General features: G+C 51.2%; 1 protein-coding gene across 1 annotated transcript in view; it reads left to right on the forward strand.

Annotated features, from left to right (window-relative positions):
• Nucleotides 1-5556: 5556 nt before the first annotated feature.
• SLC6A4 (solute carrier family 6 member 4) overlaps nucleotides 5557-26050 on the forward strand; it is a 39868-nt gene continuing 19374 nt past the window's right edge. The window contains exons 1-4 of the mRNA XM_075994284.1: nucleotides 5557-5760; nucleotides 17218-17669; nucleotides 19877-20011; nucleotides 20836-21055. Coding sequence (XP_075850399.1) covers nucleotides 17324-17669; nucleotides 19877-20011; nucleotides 20836-21055 — 701 coding nt within the window. The 5' untranslated portion in view covers nucleotides 5557-5760; nucleotides 17218-17323. The remainder of the gene's footprint in view (nucleotides 5761-17217; nucleotides 17670-19876; nucleotides 20012-20835; nucleotides 21056-26050) is intronic.

The raw sequence follows: 26050 nt of genomic DNA on the forward strand, positions 1-26050 counted from the left end.
AAATGTCACCCACGCATGGAAAATATATAAGCAGCATAGAAGCCTATACAGTGAAACAGTGGGCTCCCTCCCACCACTACCATCCTCTCCCTGCAAGGCACCTACTGTTCCAGTGTCTTCTATATGCTTACAGAGATTTCAGTACATGTCAGCCACCCTCACTCTTGACACATTGGAGTAATACCTGTTTCGTGCTTTTTTTTTTGCTTTTTTTTTTTTTTGAGACAGAGTCTCGCTTTGTAGCCCAGGCTAGAGTGAGTGCCATGGCGTCAGCCTAGCTCACAGCAACCTCAAACTCCTGCGCTCAAGCGATCCTCCTGCCTCAGCCTCCTGAGTAGCTGGGACTACAGGCATGCGCCAGGCATGCCCGGCTAATTTTTTCTATATATATTAGTTGGCCAATTAATTTCTTTGTCTTTATAGTAGAGACAGGGTTTCGCTCTTGCTCAGGCTGGTTTCGAACTCCTGATCTCAAGCAATCCTCCGCCTCGGCCTCCCAGAGTGCTAGGATTACAGGCGTGAGCCACCGCACCCGGCCTGTTTTGTGCTTTAATATATGTTTTTCTCCATTTAACAATAAATCTTGAGAACCTCTCCAAATCAGCCCCTATAAAACTGCCTCACTCCTTTTCACCATTGTATAGTACTTCATTGGTGGATCTGTGCTAGGGCCCTGGATTTTTTTTCTTTTTTCTTTTTAAGACAGGGACTCACTCTGTTGCCTAGGCTAGAGTGCAGTGGCAGCATCATAGCTCACTGCAACCTCAGGCTCCTGGGCTCAAGTGATCTTCCTGCCTTAGCCTCCCAAGTAGCTGGGACTACAGGCACCACTACACCTAGCAATATTTTTTTATTTTTTTGTAGAGATGGGGTCTTGCTATGTTGCTCAGGCTGGTCTTGAACTCTTGGCCTCAAGCAATCCTTCTGCCTAAGTCTGGTAAGACTAAGAGGCATTTTCCTAGCTATTCATTGCTAGTCCACGTATTGAGGGGGCCCGGTGTGTGCTGACACTGTGATTAGGTGCTGACACATGGAGAGAGGTGAGTCCTGTCCCTGGGCAGCTCAAAGCCTAGTGGGGGACATGGGCATCTAGAGAGGGAGCAGAGTGCTACATCAGATCTTCCTGATACTCTGCGCTTCTCCTGGGCTCAGCATCTCTGCCAAGGTGGGAGATAAAAACAGCTATCCCCCAGAACGTGGCCTTAGCTAAGGGTGCGCAGTCAGCAGGGGGAATCCTGTAGGAAGGAAATGAAAATCAAAAACCCTGATTCAAAGATAATACAAACAGAACGTGGAGGGGTCACAATAAAGAATAGGGTGTCACGTACACCCCGATTTCTCCTTCTGTGTGAGCATCCCTTAAGCCGGGCTTTTCCACATCAGCTACTCCATCCACCTTTCCCCTCTTTAGAACAAATTATCCGTGAAGTCTGAACACACATTGAGTTAAGTGTAGGCAGCAACAGAAACTTACATCAATGCTAATCTGACAAACAGTTCACGACTTTAAGCAATTATCTCTGCATCTAGATGGGGCAGTGGAAGCAGCAGGGCACTCAGGTAGACGTTCCTGGCACGCAGGAGCCTACGTAAGCTGAGCTGTTATTATTACATTCATGTTTGCCCAACAGATGCTCCTGGGAGAGTTGGGGGTGCAATCATGGGGCCAGGTGTGATAAGACCACTTCCATAATCCTTGACTGAGAGAAACTGAAATAACAGGAATTCAAATGGAGAGGGCGTGGGGGTGTGGGGGGAGCAGGTGGGAGTCAGTGGGGCCCATGTGTAGGGAGGAGGGTTTGTTAGTGCAGGCAGTAGGCTCATAAGGAATGGGGAGAAGGAGCCGGCAAAAGGTGACCAAAGACAAAATCCACCTACTTCCAATGTGTTCTGCCCTCCTTAGGGCTATGCCTGGCCTGACCTCCTGTTCCTCCCCACACCCACACACATTCACCCTGGCACCCCCAAAAGGGCTGGTCCTCAAATTCCCTTTATTTGTTTCATCTGAGCCAGGGTGGGACTGCTGCAGGGTAGCTCCTATGGGACTTTTGTAGGGACAAGCCCAGGCTTCACAGTGACAGCAAATCCTGCCTGGGAGGTGCTATATACTCTGTTTGTGGTTGAACATGGTTGCAGAGTCACCAAAACCATGCCCATCCAGGAAGTGGGGGGCGGGGGCTCAGGGGTGACTGAAAGGGATGGAGCAAGGAGACACTCTAAGGACAGGGAACACTGTGGCCTTTTCCTGGGCCTGAGAAAAAGCCCACAAGGCGCGTGGGCCTCCTCCTTCCGTCATGTGTACACAGAGCAGAGGCAGCACTGACACGGCACCAAGGGCTTGTGCAGGGCAAGGCCTGGCTCCGCAGTGGGTCAGCCTCCTTGGTGGTGTTTGTCGGGCAGGGGATAAACATTTAAATGTGCTCCTTGCCTCTCAGTGGGAAAGACTGTTTATGCTGCAGCCCACCGCAGGCCCTATTTCTGGGCTAGAGCTAGTGCAACAAGGAGAAAGCATTGCTGCACCATCATCGCCTGGGGCCCACCTCCCAGCCAACCAGGGTCCTGTCACCTTTGACATCTCCATTGCTTTCCTCATGCACCAAACAGCAGCAAGCTTCCCGGGTCCCCTCTGGGTTTCTGACTTGCGTCTCTTCCCAGCGTGCCCTGGCGCCACCCTCCATCGAGCGGGCATTTGTGCTCTAGAAGGAAACCTTGGCCTCAGTCACCCCCACACCCCCAGCCTGCGCCGGTCACAGCCATCAGACCCTATCCCTGAAACACCGTTTTCCTCGTGCCTCTCCGGCTCAGTACGGCCCCTCTCCCGACCGCCCACGTCTCTCAGGGCAGAGGGGCGTCTTCCTCCGTGCCCGGCATGTGGCGGTGCTCAGGCCCCGAGAGCCACACGGCGGCCGGGTGCGGAGGTGCAGGGCTGCCCCTTCCTGGGTGGCGGACGACGAAGTCTGTCCCCCTCCCACGCCGATTCGGAGGCCAGGAGGGGCAGACAGGGACGCTCCACGGGCAGCGGGAACAGGGCGCCAGCGCCGGGGATCCAGGCAAGGGAGGGCGGCAGGACGCGGGAGAGAGACTGGGGTCGTGGCGGTGAGGATCAGACGCGAGGCAGAGGCTCCAGGGACAGAGAGGCTGGTGTGCTGAGGTGGAGGCCAGAGAGCTGAGGCCAAGGAACTCGGCCCAGCCCACGCGACAGTAAAGGGTCAGAGCCGGGATTTAACTCGGGGCCAGGGGACGCCCGCCCCCTAGGCCAGCACCCGCACGAGGAAGGCCGTGCCAGGGGGAGGGGAGGGCTGGGCAGGCAGGATATTAGTCTGGAAAGAGTCCAGAAAGAAGCCCAGAGTGGAGAGGTTAAGTTCACAACGCTGCGGAATGGTGTTAAGAAGTCAGGTTGAGATACTGTGGGGCACAGACGGGGTGGAGACAAGAGCCTCAGCCAAGCCCTTAAGCCACCCCACTGCCTCGCTCAGCTGTCGGTCCCCTGCGCAGTCCCCTTGCTCCCCTCGCCCCGCCCCGCCCCCTCCTGGAAACTGTGCCCTCCGCTCCTGCAGCCCCTCGTTTGCACAGAGCACACACCTTCATTTAGGAAGGCGCAGTGGGACCCGGGAGGCAGCGGACAGCCGTGTCCGTCCGAACCGAGGGGCAGCTCGATGCGGGCCCTGCCCCCGGGGATTTGCCTGCGAGGGGCCCCCGGCGCTGCCGCCCACCCCCACCCCCACCCCTCCGCGCCAGCCAGCCCGCCCGCCTGGGCCGCGCGTCCCGGGCCGGCTCTCCTTGCAGTCTGCGCCCTGGCGGCCAGGTGGCGCCAGAGCCCCGCTCCGGTTCCCGCGTGGGGAGCCGCCCGCGCCCGCGCCCGAGGCTCCCACTCGGTCCAGCCTCCGCGGACGGGGCGCCCGCTCAGTTTTCCCGGCTCAGGCCTTCCAAGTACGAAGGGGCTGCAGCCTCTTTGGAGCTGCGCACTCTTAATTGCTGTGAATATTTCCTTTCTGTCCCCTACTTCGCTATGGTTCCTGGTTTCCTTACCCGAGAGGGAGGTTGGTTAGCCCAACCCTCTCGTCGCTGCCTTGGGGACAGCCCAAAGCAAGGACTGCATCTATTCTTTTAAAATGTTAAATAAAATAATTTCAGTGAAAATATAATGTAATAATGTTAATTCATTTATTTTTATTTTTTTGTGGCAGAGTCTAGTTGCCCCAGCCAGAGTGCTGGAGTGTCAGCTCACAGCAACCTCAAACTCCTGGGCTCAGGCAATCCTCCTGCCTCAGCCTCCGGAGTAGCTGGGGGACTACAGGCAGGCGCCACCGTGCCTGGCTCATTTTTTCCATTTTTAGTTGTTTGGCTAATTTCTTTCTATTTTATAGGAGAGACAGGGGTCTCGCTCTTGCTCGGGCTGGTCTGGAACTCCTGAGCTCAAGCGATCCACCTGCCTCGGCCTCCCAGAGTGCTAGGATTACAGGCGTGAGCCACCGCGCCCGGCCTAAATTCAGTTTTAAACATAAGTTTTTTTTAAAAAAATATCAAAACAACACATGATTCCAAACAACAGGGTCTTGTTGAACTGTTTCAGGTAATTCCGATATTGTCCCCCAAGCCCTGGTCCAACACCACAGGCATATGTATCTGTTTTTGCGCATCACCACCATGCTTTCTTTGGATACTGCTTTGCACTTGGTTGGTTGACAAAAAGGGAAAGAATTCTTCATTCATTCATTCATTCTGCGAGCATGTATTGCGAGCCGCCGTCGGAGGCTCAGGGACCGAGGGGATTGGACAGTCGCCCTCCCGCCGACCCCGGTGCCGGCGGTGGAGCGGGGTAGGCTCGTGGGATGCCGAGTGCGGCCAGGTCCTCGGAGGAAAAATAAAGCAGGATTCGAGCCGGGGCCGGGGCGTTGTCGGGGGTCCAGAGAAGCGACATTGAGCAGAGACCTAAATGCCGCCTGGGGAGTAATTGTGGGGGGAGGACACACACCTGTGGGTGGCGCGGCACCCCCTCCCCGCCCCCGCAGAGGTCAAGAGCAGGAAAGTCAGGGTTCCCTGCGCTGCCCTGCCCGGCCCTGCCGCCGCCGCACCCCTCGCGGGCGGGCGCGGGTTGAGGCTCCGTCCCGCCCCACTGCGGGGGTCACGGCCCCCACCCCCCTGCACCCCTCGCGGGCGGGCGCGGGTTGAGGCTCCGTCCCGCCCCACTGCGTGGTCACGGCCCCCACCCCCCTGCACCCCTCGCGGGCGGGCGCGGGTTGAGGCTCCGTCCCGTCCCACTGCGGGGGTCACGGCCCCCACCCCCCTGCACCCCTCGCGGGCGGGCGCGGGTTGAGGCTCCGTCCCGTCCCACTGCGGGGGTCACGGCCCCCACCCCGCGGCCCCTCCGGGGCGAGCGCCCCCTCCCCAGCCCAGGAGCAGCGGCGGCCGCGGCGAAACATAAAGTCCGTGCGCCCCGAAGTGACGCCAAGATGCCCCGAGCGCGGCGGCGGCGGCGGCGGCGGCTATCTGCAGATCAGACCATGTGGGGGGCGGCGGGTACAAATAGGGCGGCGCGGGCGCCGGCGCGGCACAGGCAGCGGCCGCCGGGAGCCTCGAGGGCGCGAGGCCGCCCCGCCCCCCGCCGGGACCAGCCTCCCCGCGCGCCCCGCGGCGGGCCCGCTTCGCTCCGGGCGCTCCCCGCGCCGCTCGCCAGAACTTCCCGCCCTCGCGCAGGGGAGCTGCGGCGCCGCGCCCGGCCCGTGGGCTCCGTTCGGCCTCCTGCTCCCTCCACTCCGCGTAAGAGCGGGCGCGGGCGGCGGGCGCGGGGCGCGCGAGGGGGCTGCGGGGGGCTTGTGTGTTGCGTGCGGGGGCTTCGCGGCGTCTGGAGTGCCAGAGGAAGACCCTGTCAAGAGGGTCTTAAGCAAAGTGCCGTCCTGCGCTTCGGGAAAAGTTGCTTTTGTTTCAACCCAGGATTTCTGTCTGATCTTTACTTTGCTGCCACCGCGTGCAGGTGGCTGTATGCAAAGGCGTTAGTGCAGGGAGCGTTCTGGTTGACACAAATGCCCAGATGTCCAGAGAACTCTCGGAGTGACACCTGAGCGGGCGCGTCTCTGTGCGCTGGGGCTGCTTCACGGCCAGAGCTGATGCACGCGCCGACACCTCCCAGGCCATTTTCAGGTGTGCAAAACTCCAGCTCCAACGGCTGTTTCTTCCACAGTGGTTGACGCGTAAAGCCATCAGTTTCTTGGAAAACCTGTGCATTCAAATTTGTTTTGAAAAGGCTGTCTGGAGCTCAAGAGCAGATTTAGCTCTGGAGTTAAGGAGCAGATTTCCTTTTGAACTGAGTCTTTGGCATATTGAATTGTTCCTTTTCAAGTTGGGGTTCTAAAGAATTTGAGAGGGGTAGAAATTCTAGGAGTGAGACATGACAAAGACTTGTGGGTATGTATTTTTATGATCAATTTTGTCCAGAAAAATGAACCAGGTCAATGGATTATTTATGAGCCTGCTAGCTCTCATCATAGTAAGACGAGATCAAATATTTAATGTGTTTTGCCTTCAGTTACATGGGAAAAATGTCTAAGAAGGCAGTATTGGGATTTGTGTTTCGTGAAACAAAAGGGAACCCTGGGTAGCGTGAGTGTTTGGGGTTTTAGGTGTGGCGGGAACACCCAGGTTTAACTCTTTGTCCCATTACTTGCTTTTATGTGAAGCCACTGAAGCCCAAAAGTTCAAGTGTTCCTAGCACAGACGGTGGGGTGGGGAGAGGCAGGTTCTTATCCGTCTTGTGCAAATTGGGCCAGCCATTTTGGGCATGGGTTTTCTTTTCTTTTCCCAGAGGAGCCGATTGAAACTGCTTCACAATTAATCCATAGTCCCCTCAACACTGGTGATCCATCTAGGACATTTCAGATATGTAACTACCAGCACAGGACAGTCAAACCCGTTTCTTTAGTCTCCTTGTTTGAGGAATACATAGACTAGGACGAAGGGCGGGGAGTAGCAATGACATTTTAATGGAATGGGCAAGACCGCAGAAATTCCTCTTGGGGGACTCTTAGAGTTGTCTGGGCGTTTTGGTGAACCGTGGAGAGGCATGTCCAAGAGCTTCACAAATGGGTGAGGTGACTGAGGGAGGGGGGTGCGTGGCTGGCGGAGGTTTAGGGGCATGGGTCGAGCTCTTTCCTATAGCAGGCTTGCAAATCACCCTGGATGTCCCCCGGCAGAGAGAAACGCAGGTAATTCCAGAAATTAAGCCGGTCTGTGGCCGTTCCTTCTCCTTCATACTTGCCAAACTGTATCATTTGAGAAAACAGGGAAGGCGGGGCTGTCTGAAGAAGCTTAGTTTGAATTTGGCTTAATGAATCAACAGGATATGGTTATGACTTGACTTTTTTCTAAAGATGTCTACATGGCCAAAGGGAAAATTACGCAGTCACTTTTTTCTTGAGAAGGTAACTCTGGTGTCACTTATGCCCAACACCACATCTGCTGCCCTGGGCCTCACGGTCTCCGGCTCTAAAATGGGGGGGGTGCATAACACGGCGCGCGACTCAGTCAGCGGCCGGCCGGAGCCCTCGCCTCTCTGCTTTAGGAAAACAGGAGTTGAAATGATGGTGCAAAAATAGCTGAGGGCCGGGACTCTACCCAGATATTCCCATCACATAGGGTCTTCTGGGATCCCTCAGGTTTCACTCTAAGGCAGAGGTTTGCACACTCTGACACACATAAGTTGTAAGTGGAGTCTTGCCCCTCAACCACATCCAGCCAACGGGGCCCCGCGTAACCCGACTGCCCGAAAGCCCTTTGCAAGATGCCCGGGCTGTGGTGCGGTTGCATCAGCCTCTGGGCAGTACAGATTCTCCGGCTGTGCCCGTTTTCCTGTCCAGTCCCTGAGCTGTTGCCAACTCGCTGTCCTCTGAGGTTTGTGGTGTTCCACAGAACAGGCGTGGGTGTGGAGTCGAACACCTCATAAAAGTGCCTGTTTCTCCACACACGCAGCAGGTGGTGTGGATTCGCCCTGTTCCTGTGGGGAGCCCATTTCTGGGCTTAACTGGGCAACATCGCATTCTCAGGAAAGAACGCTGCCGTCTTCCTCGGAGGGACCCGGATGGAGACTAGACGAAGCCGGCCTTCACTAGACACCTGGCACAAACGGTTTGCCATGAGCAGAGGGGTGAATTGCTTTCCCGGGTGGGCACAAGGTCGTTCATCAGTGACACAGCTCCCTTGTGTCTAGTGGGATCTCATCGCGCCCACTGGGGTCCACGCTCAGAAATGTCGGTCTGTGGGTGACGTCTCTGCAGGAGGCATCCCTTCAGCCTGACCTTTGTTAGCTCTGGTGACTGGGAAGATGGATGCTCATTTCCTGAATGTCAACAATGAGCTTTTAAACTGAGCATGTGTTTTCCCAGCCCTGTGTGTAATGAGGTGACAAAATGAGTAGAGATAAAACTGGTGTGAGGCAGTCTGACTGCCTTATTATTATTTCCCTTGCCCCCTCCCCCAACCTGGTAGCAGCTGCCACCCCCAGGCATGACAAGGGGACCTGTTAATGGGTATTTAAGCCATAGCACCGGATGGACCTCCATTAACCCCAGAAGCCTTTGGACAGCAAAAGGAGAGATGCACCCCAGTACCGTGGAGACATGGAGGTAATGTCCCAGGGTCCCCAGGCACTGCCAAGTGACAGATGGCAAGGAGAAGATCTCTCAGGATCCTGAGGCCCAGTTCTTCAGGTTATCATTTGAGGTTGGGAGGGCAGAGGTGAGAGAGGGGTCGTGATGAGGCCAGGCAGTGATTTGGGAGAGCACTTCTCAGCCAAGTTGGGGAAAGAGCCAGGTGGGTGCCCTGGGGGAACCCAGAGCCCCAGGATGGGTGGGACCCCAACAGGAGGGGCAAGTCCCTGGGCCTTTGCCTTCTTGGGTTTTTGCATGGTCTTTCTGGACATAGTCAAGGAAAAAAGAAAAGCATTCTATTTCCTTTGTTATTGAATGGCTGAACAAAATAAAATAAAATGATTTTTTTTCTCTAACTAAGGGAATGTTTTCCTCTTGGGGGCGTAGAATTAGGGAGTGAGGGAACTGGAAGGACCTTGGGCCTTGGCAGGGTGCGCTCCACATGGCTCTGTGGCTTACTCGAGCTCACCCACAGCACATGAGGATGCAGCCAGGCCTAGAACTTGAATCTTCTGCACGTTGGCTCTTTTTTCTCATCCTGCTAATAGTGGGCATGTTGTCTTTAAAATGCTAATGAAATTATCAGGCTCTTTCCCTGGTTTTAGAGGAAAGGGAGGAGCTGGGAGAGAAGAGGCCAGAAGGGAGAGGGAAGATAAGCTATTCTGGTCACCAGGGAGGTTTGGCTGACTGGAGGTTTCCCAGCCCTGGCTGAGGGCTAGAAGTTTTTTTTTTTTCCCCTTAATTTTTTCTTTTGAAAAATTTCAAATGAAAAGTCAGAGATACAGTCCAGTTTCATCAGTTGTTAACATTTTGCCAATGTGTGCAGAAGGTGGCTCTAATTAGATGCATATCTAATTTTTGCATATGTAATATATATAATTTGATGGATTATGTAAAATATGTAAACGCGTTAATATAATCATGCTATTTACGTATCTGTATATAATTTTTTTGGTTGAAACCTTGAGAGTTTGTGGACATCCAGATGATTCACCCTAAATACTTTTAACATGTTTCCAAAGAACAAGGATTTTCTGCTACATAACCATAGCTTCATTATCACACCATGGAAACTTAACATTGGTACAAAACTATCATCAAATATACAGCTCATATTCTGATTTCTCCCACTGTCATTTTTAGCTTATAGGGTTACTTTTTTTGAGACAGGGTTTTGCTCTGTTGCCTGGACTGGAATGTGGTGGCGTCATCATAGCTCCCTACAGCCTCAAACTCCTGGGCTCAAATAATCCTCCCGCTTTAGCCTTCTGAGTAGCTGGAGACCACTGTGCCTGGCTAAATTTTTTTCCCTAATATTTTATAGAGACAAAGTCTCACTGTCTTGCCCAGTCTTGGTGTTGAACTCTTAGCCTCAAATAATCCTCCAGCCTTGGCCTCCCAAAGTGCTGGGATTACAGGTGTGAGCCACCGCACCCAGCCAACTTTCTGAAACTGTAAACTTCTAGGAATTAAAAAGTATTTCTTGACTTCATCTCAGTGTGTATCTGAGAACTCGATCAGTGTTGTGTAACGATGAACTGATTTTTCATGAGTGTCTTCAACTGTGTGACTCACTGTAAAGAACATTTCAGAGCGTTTTGACCTAAGAGCATAAGCACCTTCAAGCAACAACACCCAAACATCTGTGGCTGAAGAGGTGGCGTTTGTGGCCTCCATGCCACCTCCACTCTGAAGCGCCATCTGCCCCAGCAGCCAGCTTCCCTGGGCTCCTCTCTCCCCCTCTTCCTTCTCCCCTTCCTGCCCCTCCGAGAAAAATGAGTCTACTTCCCCCCTCCTCTCCTTCACCACTCACGTTTTATCGTTTAATTCCTCTTCAAATCCCCTTTTCCTCCACGCTGCCTTCTCCCTGGCTCAGCTGCCACAGGTAAACCCACCCTCATTTCACAGCACCCTCTCCCTGGGGCTGGAGTTTCTCACCTCTTCTCCCGCTCTCAGGTCCCTCTGTGGGTCTAGTCATGTGTGTCTCACACAAAAGTAGTCTCGGTAATAAGCCTGTGTTAAGGAGAAGAAAAGCTGTCTTGGAAAATGCTCCCATGTGTTTTAGCTTGATTCCTATTTATCGCATAAATTGCATTTATCTCAACAACAAAGGAGTGTTTACAAGCTGTGATGCTCCTAATCGTGCTTAATCTAACCTATCACCTGTTTTGAGTTTTCTTACGTCTCTTTTCCATCCTTGTCCACATTTAAATATACAGCAAGAGTGAAAACAGTTTCACTTTCTGTAAAAAGTTATAAGTTGTGAAATTAAGCGTAACAAGACCTTAAAAGTGCCTAAAAAGACACCTCCATGGATTCTATACAAGAGTCTCCCTACTTCCTTGTTCTTCTCTTCTCAAATTTAGTTTTCCTCAAGAATCAGAAAGAAGGTTAAAATAAGTAACTTCTGATCAATCTTACCGTCAACTGTCCCCAACCCCATTTAGTAGTTCTTAACAATGCTGTGTTCTCCAGCTTTCATTTTAGATGTTTTAGTTTATAACATTTATTTCTGTGGGGTGGGAAATATATTCCAGGTTCCAAACAACCGACCCACAAGTGAACATTTGGAACACAGGTCGTTGATGGGTGTGCCTGCCGGTACTTGTCTCAAAGTCTGAAAGTGAAAACCGGCTCTTTAACTCTAGATGTGTCAGTCTTTTCCCGTCCATAGTCCATTCACATTCCTGTTGGGGCAGCCCTTCTCGTCTGCCCCGGGATGCACAGCAGATCTTCCTGGTGGGTGAGGTGAGGAGGGGCAAAGCCCCTTAGAATGGGACCCTGATCCCGTTTGACCCAGTGCCTCAGCATAACCACGGCCCCAGCTTCCCGGGGCACACGAAGCAAGTGTACACAAAGGGATCATAGCGCATGCTCGTCAGTGACGAGTGACACATGAGTAATTATATGGAGTAAGAGAGATCATCTTGGGCTGGAGCGATAAGAGGAAGCTTCCTGGATGAGGCGGGTAGAAACTAAAGGCAGACCTCGGAGGGTGCAGCATAATTAGAGGACGGGAAGGGGAAGGTTGGGGGTGCCCATGCCGTGGTCGGTGGCCTGCATGCCCCTGAGTAGCCCGGGGTGCTGGTTAAAAATGCAGCTCCCTGGGCACCCACACAGGTCTCTTCAGTTAGCATCGCTGGGAGAGCAGCCCAGGAGTCTGTTGTTTACAAGTTTCCCAGGTGAGTCCAAGCCACTGATTGAGAGGAATAAACATGACCCGGTGAGGCCCATGGTGTGGTCCACAAATCTTGGGGGCCTCAGTTTCCCTAGCAGCCGGGGTGTGAAGTAGAAAAGCAGAATGGGTCCCGTATGTGTGGTGGTGATAGTGGACATCAGTTCCCTGTCATTCATTGGTGCTTTCCACGTGCTGGACACTGAGGTAAGCCTTTGCCATACTTCAACCCCCACAACAGCCTTTAGGAAGTAGGAATGTTAATGGTCTGCTTTTACACAGGAGGAAATGGAGACTGAGAGAGGTTAAGTGAGCTACCCAAAGCCACACAGCCAGGAAGTGGCGGATCTGGGGTCCCAGTGCAGATCTGTGAGACAGAAAGCAGAGCGGCGGGTTGGGGACCCAGGAGCTGTTGCATGATGACTCAGGAGGGAGGTTCGGCAGGTTTGGCCGTCTCTGTTCACCGCAGGGAGGGCTGCTCGTGCCTGAATATGCCAATCCATTTCTTTCTATTAAAGTCAAAATAAATAATCTGTTGTGCTTTGGGGGAAGCCTTGGAGTGCTCTCGACCCCATCACAAACGGCTAATCCTCCAGACGTCACACTCTGTGTGGAGAGACACCCCTAGGGGCAGGGAACATTCTGGACAGAGACTCTTCTGTTCTCACGGTGACTGGCCCACACGGCCCTGCGGATTTCATCCTGTTTAATTCCTCTCCAAAAATTCAAACTAACTGACTCTCCTACAAGGAATGCTTTGGATAAAGAGATGGCTGTGATAGCAGAGTCCATTTCCACCCCTCACGTCCAAAAAACAAGCAGATTTTCCCCCACCTCCTTCATTTCTATCATGAAATCTCTTTACCTCGTTTGAAAAGGGAGCCAGGGCGGAGAACTCAGCACCCCCCTTCAGCAGATACAAGTTCGAACCAATACTTTACATCGTGGAGCCTGTGGGGAAGAATCAACTAAAATCCGAGGTCCTGTGCAGGAGCGGCAAAAGGAAGGCTTTTAAAACCTGAGGGCAACTTTGGCGCTGCAAACGTGAGGCGTCTAAACATGCCACAGCAAGTGGGCGGGAATCCCCGCCTGTGCAGCCGCACTCAGAGGTGGCACCGGCCTCCCTCCTTCAGCATGGTGCTGTTTTCCCCTAGCGGTCCGGTCTTCCTTTTCAGATCTTTGGCCTTGGCCTGTGAACTCCACAAAGGCAGGATTGTGCCTGTCTCGTCTGCTTGTTTTTTTGGACGTGAGGGGTGGAAATGAACTCTGCTATCACAGCCATCTCTTTATCCAAAGCATTCCTTGTAGGACAGTCCACTTAAATTTTTGGAGAGGAATTAGACAGGATGAAATCCGCAGGGCCGTTTGGGCCAATTGCCATGAGAAAAGAAAAGAGTCTCTGTCCAGAACTTTTCCTGCCTGGGGGAGGATAGCCCTAGCGCACAGTAGGCAGTTTATCTTTGCTGAACTGGTGCGTCTCTTGCTTATTGCCTGGGGAGGCACCAGAGCTTGGTGATTCCTGTCGTCCGCGGTGGGTGCCTTGGGAACTTCAGCCCCTCTCTCTGAGCAGGGACCGCAAGTTGCCACCTGGGTATATGACCTATAATTCATCTTATCTCAGTGTTAAACCCATAATTCATTCACGTGGGTTTGGTTTTGTTTTTGAAAATGGAAATGGAGTTTCCTGAAAAGTAAACTCACTTTGATCTTGACACATGAAGTCAAAGTACAAGATTTCTGTAAGTGAAAGTACAACATTTCTGTAGTATTTCTGCTTAGACTGTGCTAATGGCATCAAACAGTCAAGTAGAGTCATGAGCGTTTCCAGAGGGCTAAGAGGCTCTCTGACAAATCATTATAATTCCATGCTTGTTCAGGTGCTGGTTTCCCTGGCTACAGAGAGAGAGAGAGAGAGTTTGTGGAAAGAGGAATGAAGATTTGATCAGAAGTCTAAATAGAAACAGTCCTTTTTTAAAATTTTTATTATTTTTTTTTTTACGGGGGGGGGGGCAAAGGGGTGAATTAGCACACTTCCAGGGCTGAGAGGCAGGAGTGTGAACAGAAAGTCAACCGTGACCATCAGCGGGTCAAGTGCACCACTGTGATGCCCCTGGTGTGTGGAGACGTGGGGGACAAGGCCCACACCCACCAGGTTGCTCCACAGCACAGCCGAGTTACACGGGATAACCTGTCACCTGCTCCACGTGGGACAACAGCACGCGTCAAGGTGCAAAGGAAGGCTTCTGGGGCTTTTTCTGCCCAGGAAGAAACTCAGGGGCCACCTGGAGGAGGTCACAGCTGCAATATTAGCCTCGTTTGCAATCTTTCTACCCAGCAGGATAAAGAAATCTTTTTTTTTTTTTTTTTTTAAAAAGAAAGCATTCAAGAGTGCACTCTCAGAAACTAACCTGAACAACTCAAACTTCTGTATTCCTGGGCCAGCTTGCTCTCAACCATGTTGTCTGCTGGTCTCGGTAGAAAAAGCCGGTCAGTGCTCTGCAGAGTCAGAAAATGGAGAAAGGAGTCCGTGCTCCACCCGCTGCAGCTGGGGGCAGGACGGGGCCCAGGCACACGCCCGCTCCGCTTAGCCATGAGGAGAGTTTTCCTCTCTCTGGGAGAGGCAGAGGAGTGAGTTGAAGAAGAGGAGATGGGTGTCCCCTGCCTGTTTGGTGGCCTCACATGGCTGTCACTTTCTGTTTCTGTGTAGAACCTGGGTTCTACACTCAGGGGAGGGGGTGCAATAGGAGAACCCCAGAAAGCAGAGTGGGATGGAGAGAGACCAGCCTCTGGGGAGAGGCAACCTGAAGTCATGAGTCTCCTGACAGATGCTGCAAGTTTTCTCACACTTGGGCCATTTCCACCTGTTGATAAAAAATTTAAAAATTAAAAAGTACTAGAGCTATCTCAGGAGACAAGACTTTTGCGAAGGCTCGGAACAAAAATAGAGAATAGTGTATCATTCTTTCAGCGGCTGCTCATCATGCTTGCCAGGAAATCAAGATCAGATGCCATGGGGGCTGGATCCCTGAGGACCCCAGAGAACACACGTTGCTCCCCCAAAATCTGACCCACACACTGTTTCCATCCTCTCTGCAGGATACCCCGAATGAGAAAGTAAATGAAAGGCAGAGCAAGTCATTCGGCTCCTGAGGCAGGCGGGTAACAAGTCACTGCCCGGCTGCTGCTTCTGAGATAGACCTCGTTTCCCTCCTATGGACCCTCCAGGCTGGGGGACAGGTGGGGAAAGGGGTGTGGATGCAGTTTGAGTTTCGATTTAAATGAGAGGACAGTGGCGGCACTGAAGATGGGAAGAAGCTCCCACAGAAAGCGTGGCAGGGGAGGAAGGAGCAGTTCGGTTCTGTCTGTGCCATGCCCTGTGGCCACAGTCAGGAAAGCTCTGGATCCTGCCATTTGGTCTTCGAGTTCCTCCTTGTTTAATGTGGAAAATGTCATTGATAAAAGCCAGAGGGAAGGTTGGAGGCCATCTCATCATCTCTGTCGAAAATAAAATCCTTTGGCCTGAGACATGCTTACTTCTGGTGCGTGAGGGGATGTGTGGTTATTTAAAAAGTCTATTCCGTCTAGCTAAGGTGCCAAGGAAGCGGGGGAGGAGGGCAGGGAGAGGCTGACAGTAGCATATAAGGTGAGTAGAATGAGGTTTTATCAAGATCACTTGGTAGAGATTCAGAAATTCATATTCTTCTGAGTGCTGTTTGCGTCCTTGAGCCTGGGGCGGGGAGGGGCATGGAGAGGGTAGAGCCCAGGACATCGACCCCTTACATGTACACACCCTGGCTACACAGAGCTGATTTATCTCTTGTTGCTGTAGCTATTTTTGGAAATAATCAATTCCTTTAAAATTTTTATTTTCCACTTTAAAGAAAAAGAGAATACAGTGAACAGAAAACTCTAATTACTTATATCCCCTGGTGTTCATGTCTAATCCTTGCCAATCTTTATATCCATAGTCATCAGTGTGAAGCTACTACTTTGTGTTCTAATTTTTCACTATGTTTTTGTCTTCACATAGGTAGACAGTTAAGTTGTAGTCACTGAAAACGCCAGATGGGAGGGAGACATACATTCCCACTTTTATCATTAACAGCTACCAGCTCCTAGAATCCCTCCTATTGCAGGTTTTGGAGGGTTAGCCTCAGAACTCTGCAGGTGTGAACAGTCCATCCTTGGCCACCTTTTCCTAGAAAGGTCTAATGTGATCTTAGCTAATCAAAAACATATTTCAACTCCCAAACGGTTTCAAGAGTTTGAAAAGCCCAGGCCCCGAAGAAACAAAGCAAGCTGGAAGGTCTTGGCTCCCTATAACTTTATAACAGGACATAAGTTTAAAGTCCAAAAGGGCTCAGATTTCTACCTCATGTTTGATGTCTCAGACGTCAATCCAGACAAGAGCCAAGTGGACTTCCCTGTACCCCGGCCCACGGCAGGGAGATGAAGGTGCAGCAGCCCCCTCGCAGCCCTCCCGGCAGAGGTGCGTGGGGACAGAGACACATGTCACACCAGCATCGGTAACCTGCAGTCTCTTCTCCCTGGCTCTCCTGGATGAATGCAAGGTGACCCTGCCTGCCCACTGTTGCCAGATAACAAGTGGCTTAGCCCCAGAGGTGCTGGGGGGTGGCAAGCAGAACGAACGGTGAGCGGCAGTGCCATGTAAGGCCCAGTAGGGCTTGCGGAGGCATAATGGGAACGCAGAAAGGCCAGGTGCAGACAGAGCAGACACCTGGAGGCAGTTAGAATCTGCCCAAAGCTTCCCAGACCTGGGTTAAGGGAACAGTGATAAAGTCCGCAGCTAAGGAGCCAGGAGTGCCTCACCAAGGGTGGCTTTTTTCACCTCTCTCCTTTTGCTCTTTTCCTTTTAAGATCATATGTACAGTTTATATAAAATATAACTTTAGGTGTTCAGCTTACATGATGGGAAGGACTAACCCTAGCTACTTACTTACAGGCAGAAACTCCTGCTTTATTTGTTGTTGTTTTCCCAGCGTAGCATCAGGACAGAGTGAGGCCTCTGTGAAGCTTTGGGGTGAGCCTCTTCTTACGTTCTTCTGAGCTACTGCCAAACTACAGGGTGAGATCTGGTCCCTCAAAGTGAAGCAAGTGCTCAGTTCCTAAACAGAGCCTGTGTAAAACCTTGTTGATCTGCTGTCTATTTTTGTTTATTTTGTTGTTTCCTTTTCAGATTACTTGTGATTTGACACCCTGCATAGGACGAAAACTTAGTTTTCTTTTATTGACTCTCATATAGCAGATAGGATGTCTCGCATTTGACATATGCGTTTGTAATCCCATTAACTAGCGTAGTTTAAGATGTATGAGGAGTTCATACCACAGGCAAGTACATACCTGATTTCATTCTCCTCTCTCGGTATGCCTTTCCAACAGAGCCCTCCACCCTGATACAAACCTGTGAGGTGATCCACAAACCCAAGCACCAAGAACTCATTTCCGGTCCTTGTCAGATGGGCATTGGTGCCATTCGCTAACCAGGATGGAAACCATGCCCTTAAATTCTCCAAAGGAGGTCTCGGCCTGCAAGGATGGAGAAGACTGTCAGGAAAACGGAGTTCTACAGAAGGGCGTCCCTGCCCCAGGAGATAAAGCAGAGTCGGGCCAAATATCCAATGGGTACTCAGCAGTTCCGAGCCCTGGTGCGGAGGATGACACGCGGCACACTATCCCGGCTGCCACCACCACCACCCTAGTGGCTGAGGTCCACCAAGGGGAGCGGGAGACCTGGGGAAAGAAAGTGGATTTCCTCCTCTCCGTCATTGGCTACGCTGTGGACCTGGGCAACGTCTGGCGCTTTCCCTACATTTGCTACCAGAACGGCGGGGGTCAGTATCACGGCCATGAGCGGACGCGCTGACCCAGGGCCGGGGTGGTTGTAGATCCTCTTGAGAGGCCAGAAGGTAGAGCATGTGCTTTCTGTCTTAACTGATAGGAGTCCGGGAACAAGATGGTTTAGACGTTCAAGGTAGTCTAGAAGACAAATTTCCAGGAAGCCAAAAGCTTAAGTCAGCAAAATCTGACCTTGCAGATGTTGAGCATCATTCGTGCTTCATTTGTCGAAGGGCCTCCTGCCCGTCCCGCGTTATCCGAGCTCTGTCGTCCTCTGCCAGCCAGAAGGGAGGGAATGGCCGGCAGCACTGTGCCGAGTTCCTTCACTCCTGCCGGCAGGTTCCCCTTGGAAGAGTCCAGAGGGTTAGATCTGCATAAAGAAAAATTGGAGGGAGGGGAGGGTGGCTCCAGAGTCCCAGACCCTTCTGGGCCTTTGGACCTGTGTGAGGTCAGAGAAAGGCATCAACTTAAGTGTAGAGTCTTAAGTTGCCAGTCTGGGCATATTCCAAAGCCGGACCCAGCCATAGCATGACGTTAATGCCAAGCCCAAACTAGGCATAGGTATGCCTTGTATCTCCTACGAGAATGTTAGATATTTTAGGCTAGAGACCTTATCTTGTTCCTTCTTATACCCCTAAAGCCTCTAGAGTAGTTAACTTGTAGATTATCAAAAATAGTAGCTGACTGTTGCATGAATACGGGAACCTGAGGGAGAACGAAGCAGGGGAGAGGTGTGAGGAGTAGGTGTGGGGAGTAGGTGTGGGGCCTCCAAGTCGACACTGGACTTGTTATCAGAATAGGAAAAGGACAAGGACAGGGTGTCAAATTAGTCAGTATTTATTTTGATGGGAGTTCTTGCAACCAATTTGGGAGGGCAGCTAAAAGGAAGTTTCAGGATAATTCATTTCTGTCACCCTCACCCTCACTTCTGTGGCTGGACACAAACTTGCCTGGATTTGCTGCTCTTAAGGACTTCTGTCCTTGTGGCTGCAAAGACAGTTCCCAGGGCACCCAGGAAGCCCACAGCTTCCTGCCTGGGAGGAGCAGAAGTCATAATCACCTTATCTCCAGGCGCAGAGGACTAACCTTTAGCCTGAGTGCTATATAAGGGGCAGGGTCACCAGTGATGTTTTCCCTACGCTCATTCCAAAGTGTAAAGCCGTCAAGCAAAAACCCTTTGGACAAAACCTACCATGAAAGCACAACATGGTTTTTATTCTCAAGTAGGTTTATCCAGTGTGATTATAAGTTATATAGACCTTTCTGAGCTGTACTGATTTCAGATTTCTAGGTCCAAAGCATTTTATGGGAGGGAAAGTCATCAGGGAAAATCACAGCTGACCCACTCTTTGGGCTAAAACTTAGGCTGCAGGTGAGCATTCCCCAAATTGGCATTTCCAAACTCAGCCTCGGCCACAAGATCCAGGAGACACCAGCATGCCCAGTTATGCAGCAGCTCTGTGCTTTCTTGTTCCATGAAAAACTCCCCTTTTCTTCCACCTCTGCAAAGGTAGCTTGTGAGGGATCATTCTGGCTCAATGGGATTATGGAAACAGAGTCGAATGTCAATAATCAAGTGTCTGGAGTCATACCAATGAACAAAGATAGCAATTCAGTGACTCCAAGATGGTTGCAGCTATTGTTACAGATTGTCATTCCTGATCTGTCCCAAGGGTCCCAAATACTAGTTGTGTCAGAGTCACCTAGGGAGATTGAAAACATTTTGTGTTGCACCCATATGTGGAGATTCTGCATGAGAAGGTCTGGGGTAGACCCAGGAATCTAGGTGTCAGTTTTTAAGCTCACCGAGTGCTTATGATGCATGGCTGGGTTTGGGAACCTCAGCTCTCCTCAACCGTGTCATGTTCCAGGGAGGACTTTGGGGTTCAGAGAGGGGAATTGTCCAGGGTTCTCTAGGCAGTCAGAAGTAGAGGTGGGCCTAGTGCCTGTTCTTTTCACTCCCAAACCTAGCTTTCTTTACATTTAATCTATTGGCCTCCTCTCCGAAACCTCGTTTTGGCTGTGGAGCTCTGTCTACTACTTCTTCTGGCAAAGACTAAAACTAGGGGAGCACGGTGTGAGGTCACTCAGCACAGGGTGGCTTTGTGATGCTTGCACATCAGATGGTTATGTGATTCTGAGCATGACAGATCAGCTGGGATAGCTGTGGGCAGGGAGTGAAATTGTCTTTCATCTGCCTCAGGGGCGTTCCTCCTCCCCTACACCATCATGGCCATTTTTGGGGGGATCCCGCTCTTTTACATGGAGCTCGCGCTGGGGCAGTACCATCGCAACGGATGCATTTCGATATGGAGGAAAATCTGCCCGATTTTCAAAGGTAACTCAAGGTTTTGGGTGGATGGGAGAATGGGGCCTCCAAGGAAGTGGTGATTTCCATGAATGGGTGGGAGCTGGGGACCTTCTTTTGGAAATCAGTTAGGCCTTAGGTATCCCTGGAAGATAACTTGGGTAATTAAGTTTTTGACTACTTAAATACTGTGAAATTGTTCAAGGAAAACAGAATAAAGGGCAATTAAAAGTAAACTAAATTTAAGGCCGGGCGCACTGGCTCACGCCTGTAATCCTAGTACTCTGGGAGGCCGAAGCAGGGTGCATTGCTCGAGGTCAGGAGTTCGAAACCAGCCTAAGCAAGAGCGAGACCCCGTTTCTACTATAAATAGAAATTAATTGGCCAACTAATATATATAGAAAAAAATTAGCCGGGCATGGTGGCACAAGCCTGTAGTCCCAGCTACTTGGGAGGTTGAGGCAGTAGGATTGCTTGAGCCCAGGAGTTTGAGGTTGCTGCGAGCTAGGCTGACGCCATGGCACTCACTCTAGCCCAGGCAACAAAGAGAGACTCTGTCTCAAAAAAATAATAATAAAATAAAATAAAAGTAAACTAAATTTGACAATTTTAAAGCATTAACAGCACGCATAAATATTTTCTAAAACATGTAACCTTACAAATCCATATGAGTAAATTGCTGCATTACTGCTTTTTCCGACGTCTTCCAGACTCCTTGGGGAATGACATGGATGGTAGCACCCACCCTTCCCTTTCCTCTGGGCTGCAGGACTCTCCAACACCCTGTTTCAGCCTTTCATTGTTGGGCTACCCTGTAAACTTGGCCTCTCTCCCCTGTCTCACCCATTGCCCAGGGATTGGTTACGCCATTTGCATCATTGCCTTTTACATTGCCTCGTACTACAACACCATCATGGCCTGGGCACTGTACTACCTCATCTCCTCCTTCACGGACCAGCTGCCCTGGACCAGCTGCAAGAACTCCTGGAACACTGGCAACTGCACCAACTACTTCTCTGAGGGCAACATCACCTGGACGCTCCATTCCACATCCCCTGCTGAAGAGTTTTACACGTAAGTACATGTAAGTGAGGGGGTGGTCTGTCCCGGCCCGCGGGACCTTCTGTTACTTGCGGGGGCGAGGGGGACCGTGCCTGAAAGAGATGGGCGAGAGAAAGGAATGAGACCAAGCAAAAGGTTGTCAAGGTCTACTTTACTTGGATTTTTAGTAGGTTTTATATACAGAAACAAGGAAGTAGAAACAGAAAAATAGAGTGGGGGGATGATGAGGCTTGGGTGTGGGCCAATCAGCCCCAATCAGCATCCCAATGGCACCGGAAGCTGTTTGTGATGGATCACTCAACCCCAACCTGGCAGAGGGTCGGGAACAATTGCAGGTAGCATGCCCTGGAGCAAGCATGTCATGGAATGCATTCTTCTCAGAACTATAGCTGGAGGGCTGGGTGCTATTTTCGTCTTAGGCTATTTTCCGGGCCGCCCCGTGTGTACAGGACAAGTCGTTGGGATGTGGAGGGTCTTAGTCTCCAACATCTCCCCCTATCTTTATTAATATGAGGGAGATTTATACAGGTTGGTGGAGAGCCTGTCTTAGGCTACGCGATGGGCTTCCGCGACCAGCACCCCAAATATAAGATCGGGCGATCGAAATGACGGTGAGGCCTCTGTCTTAGGCTATGTAGGTGGCATCCAGCTCCGGCACTTCTGATTATGAAGTGTGCCCCCGGGCATGGACCTACAATATTCCCGTCATGGAGTTACCTCACTGCTGGTGGGGTGTGCACCTGGTACGCGGCATCGCGATAATCCCGTCATGGGCGTCTCCACAGCTTTTGGAACCAACTGTGTTCCATGTCTGCGGCAAGGTCTGAGAAATTTAGACGTTCAGTGGGTATGTTGGGAGACTCTTCATGGAGGTCTTCTCTGGAGCCTCTTTGTTCTAGCCGTTGGTAAAACACAGAGACCGATTTTTGTGTGGCTGCGTCTACCTGCAACTTGACAAAGTTGGTTAGTTTTTTGAATGCCCAAGGCCCAAAAGTGAGAAGCAACAAAAAACCTACAAATGGCCCCAAGACACTGGGAAGCAATGTGGATAGCCAGGGGGATGTGGAAAACCAATTTTGATACCATGCCTCACTTTGTTCTCTCCGTTTTTTTCTGTCTTCTAGGCTCTGTCTAACTCTCTCAATGCTATCTTTTACCAGACCTGTTTTGTCTGCGTAAAAGCAACATTCTTCTTTGAGTGTTGCGCACAAGCCTCCCTCTTGGAGGAACACTAAGTCTAGGCCTCTTCTATTTTGCAACACTATCTCAGAAAGCGAAGCGAGGGATTCTTTTTTTTTTTTTTTTTTTTTGAGACAGAGTCTCGGTTTGTTGTCCAGGCTAGAGTGAGTGCCGTGGCCTCAGCCTAGCTCACAACAACCTCAAACTCCTGGGCTCGAGCGATCCTTCTGCCTCAGCCTCCCGAGTAGCTGGGACTACAGGCATGCGCCACCATGCCCGGCTAATTTTTTATATATATATCAGTTGGCCAATTAATTTGTTTCTGTTTATAGTAGAGACGGGGTCTCGCTCTTGCTCAGGCTGGTTTTGAACTCCTGACCTTGAGCAATCCGCCCGCCTCGGCCTCCCAGAGAGCTAGGATTACAGGCGTGAGCCGCCGCGCCTGGCCGAGAGGGATTCTTTGAGATATTTTAGGCTCTGCTGTAGCTCTCGGAGATTATTATCGATGGCAGCAGAGAGCTGCAGGTACTGCTGGTTGGAGGTGACTAGAGAGGCTATGCCTGTTCCAGCTCCTGTGGCACCAAGGCCTAGAACAACTGCGAGTGTTATGGCCGTGATGGGCTCTCTCTTTTCTCGGGGCATTGTGGTGGCTTGCTCCCAAAACTGAAGTAACTCATTAGCAGGATGTACAGTGAGTCTGGGAAAGAGCATGACTAATACACAATACTCTCTATGCTCAAGAAACGTTGCAGAGACTACATACGGGGTAAGGCCGGAAGAACAAGCAAAATAAGAGGTGTTAGATGCCTGAATGTACTGAAAAGTGGAGTTGACAGTAATTGACTGATTACATATTTTTTCTAAGGGTGTGGGAGGGAGCATTCTTGGGCTAAGAAGGCAAAGACCTAGGCCTGTGACTTGGCTGAGCGTCAGGCCATCATGGGTCTCTAGACCCCATCTGAGTCTGCTGGTGTCATTAGTAAATAATGGCTCACCAAAAGTAGCGACGCCTTCATAGAAGGGAGGCCGGGGGGAGTAGCATACCCAACACTCCTGATATTCTGAATTATTGGCCTCTCGGATGGTCCTGACAGAGGCGTTGACTAAGGTGAGAATTAGTTCTGCAGAGGAGGGGGACAGACCTGAATTTTTTCAGGGGACAAGCGGAGGCCTCGAGCCAGTAAGGCCGAGACAACCTGCATGGTAACTTGAAGCAAAGCTGCCTCGTCGGCTCCGGCAAAAAGAATGTCATCCATATAATGAATTATATATATCTGAGGATGTTGAATTCTAAAAGAATCAATTGTCTGAGCTACATATTTTTGGCAAAGGGTAGGGCTGTTGGCCATGCCTTGAGGCAATACTCGCCACTGGAAACGCGGGGAGGGTCCTATACAATTTACTACTGGAAGACTGAAGGCGAAGCGCTTACAGTCATCTGGGTGCAAGGGTATGGAGAAAAAGCAGTCTTTCAGGTCAATGACTATCTTATAGTAGCCTTTGGGGATGGTTACGGGCGAAGGCAAACCAGGCTGGAGTGCCCCCATGGGAACCATTGTTTGATTAACAGCCCGCAAGTCTTGTAGCAGCTGCCACTTGCCAGTCCTTTTTGAATAACAAAAATGAGGGTGTTCCATGGTGAAGTAGAGGGCTCTATGTGTCCGGCAGCTAATTGTTCCTGCACCAACGCTGTAGCTGCGGCTAGCTTGTTAGATGGGAGGGTCCACTGATCGATCCAGACAGGTGAGTCACTTTTCCAAGTGATTTTATCTGCCTGAAGTGCAGGGGGATCAATGGCCCTTATAAAAAATGTTCTTTGAACCCTAGTCCTGATCTGTCTGACTTAGGGAGGGTGGTTAAGGGTGCTCTTAGCCCCTGACCCTCTTTGCCTAAACCCTGTCCTGGGAGGAATCCCTGTTTAAGCATTTGGCTGGTTATAACCTCATTGGGGCTGCACATAATGACATTCATTTGTGCAAGGATATCACGCCCCCATAAGTTAACAGGTAGGCTCGGGACTACGAAGGGTTGAGTGGTACCTCTGTTTCCCTCAGGGTCTTCCCATCTTAAAATTTTTGAGCTCTGGAGAGTATTTTTCCTATACCTTGCAAGTGCGTAAGGGAAGGCTGCAGTGGCCATGAATTGGGCCAGGCGTCCTGGGTAATAACTGTGGAATCGGCGCCAGAATCAAGAAGGCCCTCAAAAAGTTTACCATCTAATTTTAGTCGCAGGGTGGGCCGTTCTTTGGTGATAGCTTGGACCCAATAAAGATCAGAAGAGCCAGGGCAGGAAGCACCTCGGTTAGGGGCGATGGCTGGAAAGGATGTATTAAGGGGCAAGGGCAACACCTGAGCTAAGCGCTGTCCCTTAGAGACACACACAGGGCCGGTAAGCGCGCTGGCTAAGATGTTAATCTCCCCGGTAAAGTCACTATCTACTATGGAGGGGTGGACTATGAGCCCTTCAAGAGTAGAGGAGGCTCGGCCCAAAATAAAAAAGAACATATTGGGGGGGGTCCAAAGGAGCCAGTAGGCAAAATTTGAACACCATCCTCAGGTCTTAATATTGTGTCGGAGGAGGCACACAAGTCCACTCCTGCGCTCCCTGTGGTTGCTCGGAGGAGTCTAGGGGCTGGGGATCCTCTTGTCGGCTGTCCCCCGAGGCCGACTGGAATTGAATAGGACGAGGGGCCCGGGGCTGGCCCCTCAGGCCGTTTCCCGAAAGGGGGGGCAAGGGATTTCCAAGGGCATCGGTCTTAGAACGGCACTCATTAGCCCAATGGTATCCTTTCTTGCAGCGAGGACAGAGGGAGGGGGGCCGAGTTGGCCTGCCTGGTGGTCCACTGAGGTTAGGGGCAGCAGAGGAGGTGGCTAAGGGACACTGTCTCACAAAGTGCCCTGGCTGACTGCACTTAAAACAGCCTCTCTGTGCCGCAGTGCCTTGGATGGTGGCCCCAACCGCAAGCTGCACGGCCTGCGACACCTTATGGGCGAAGGGGTCAGCATCATTACACATCCTAATCATGTCATTAAGGTCTTTATTTTTGAGTTTGCCCCTGAGGATGGCCCTACAGGTGCTGTTGGCATTTTCATAGGCCAATTGTTTAATGAGTTTATTATCGCCATCCTCCTGTCCGAGGGTCCTCTCAGCAGATTCTAAAAGCCTACCTACAAATTCACTAAAGCCCTCTTGAGCTCCCTGGGTGATTTTTGTCAGGGGAGTGAGAACAGATCCCGTAGAGGGAAGTGTTCGCCAGGCACCGAAAGCGGCTACGGCAGTCTGAGACAAAAGCCCAATCGGGAGTCCCCTTTGGCGCTGTTCAGTGGCAAACTTCCCTTGTCCGCTAAGTTTTTCAAGGGTCCAAGAGGCAGAATTGGGGTTTTTAAAATTATTAGCAGCTGTAGTCTGACAGCGGTCGAGAAAGTCGGCCTTCTATGAGAGGAACTGTCCGCGAGAAAGGACCGCCTGTACTAGCTTGATCCATTCTCCGGGGAGCAGGTAGCCGCCCCCTGAGGCTGCCTCTAGGAGGGAGTAGGTAAAGGGTGCATTGGGCCCATACGTCTTAACAGTAGAATTTAATTCTTTTAAAGTCTTAAGTTTTAGTCTGCGGAACTCAGTAGGCTCTGCAGTGGGCCCCGGGACTGCCTCCTCCGGGGGGTCATCACTATCACTTTCCCTTTCTCTCTCTTCTGTATTCTCATTATCTGAATCTTGGGGTGGGGACTGGCTCGAAGAAGGGGCGGTAAGGTCTCTTCGCCTATTAGACCGGGTAACTACCGGGAATGCTAGGGCTTCATGGGAGGACTTTAAGGATATTTTATTTAAGGT

The sequence above is a fragment of the Microcebus murinus genome, chromosome 18, assembly GCF_040939455.1.
Source record: "Microcebus murinus isolate Inina chromosome 18, M.murinus_Inina_mat1.0, whole genome shotgun sequence".
Classification (NCBI taxonomy): domain Eukaryota; kingdom Metazoa; phylum Chordata; class Mammalia; order Primates; family Cheirogaleidae; genus Microcebus; species Microcebus murinus.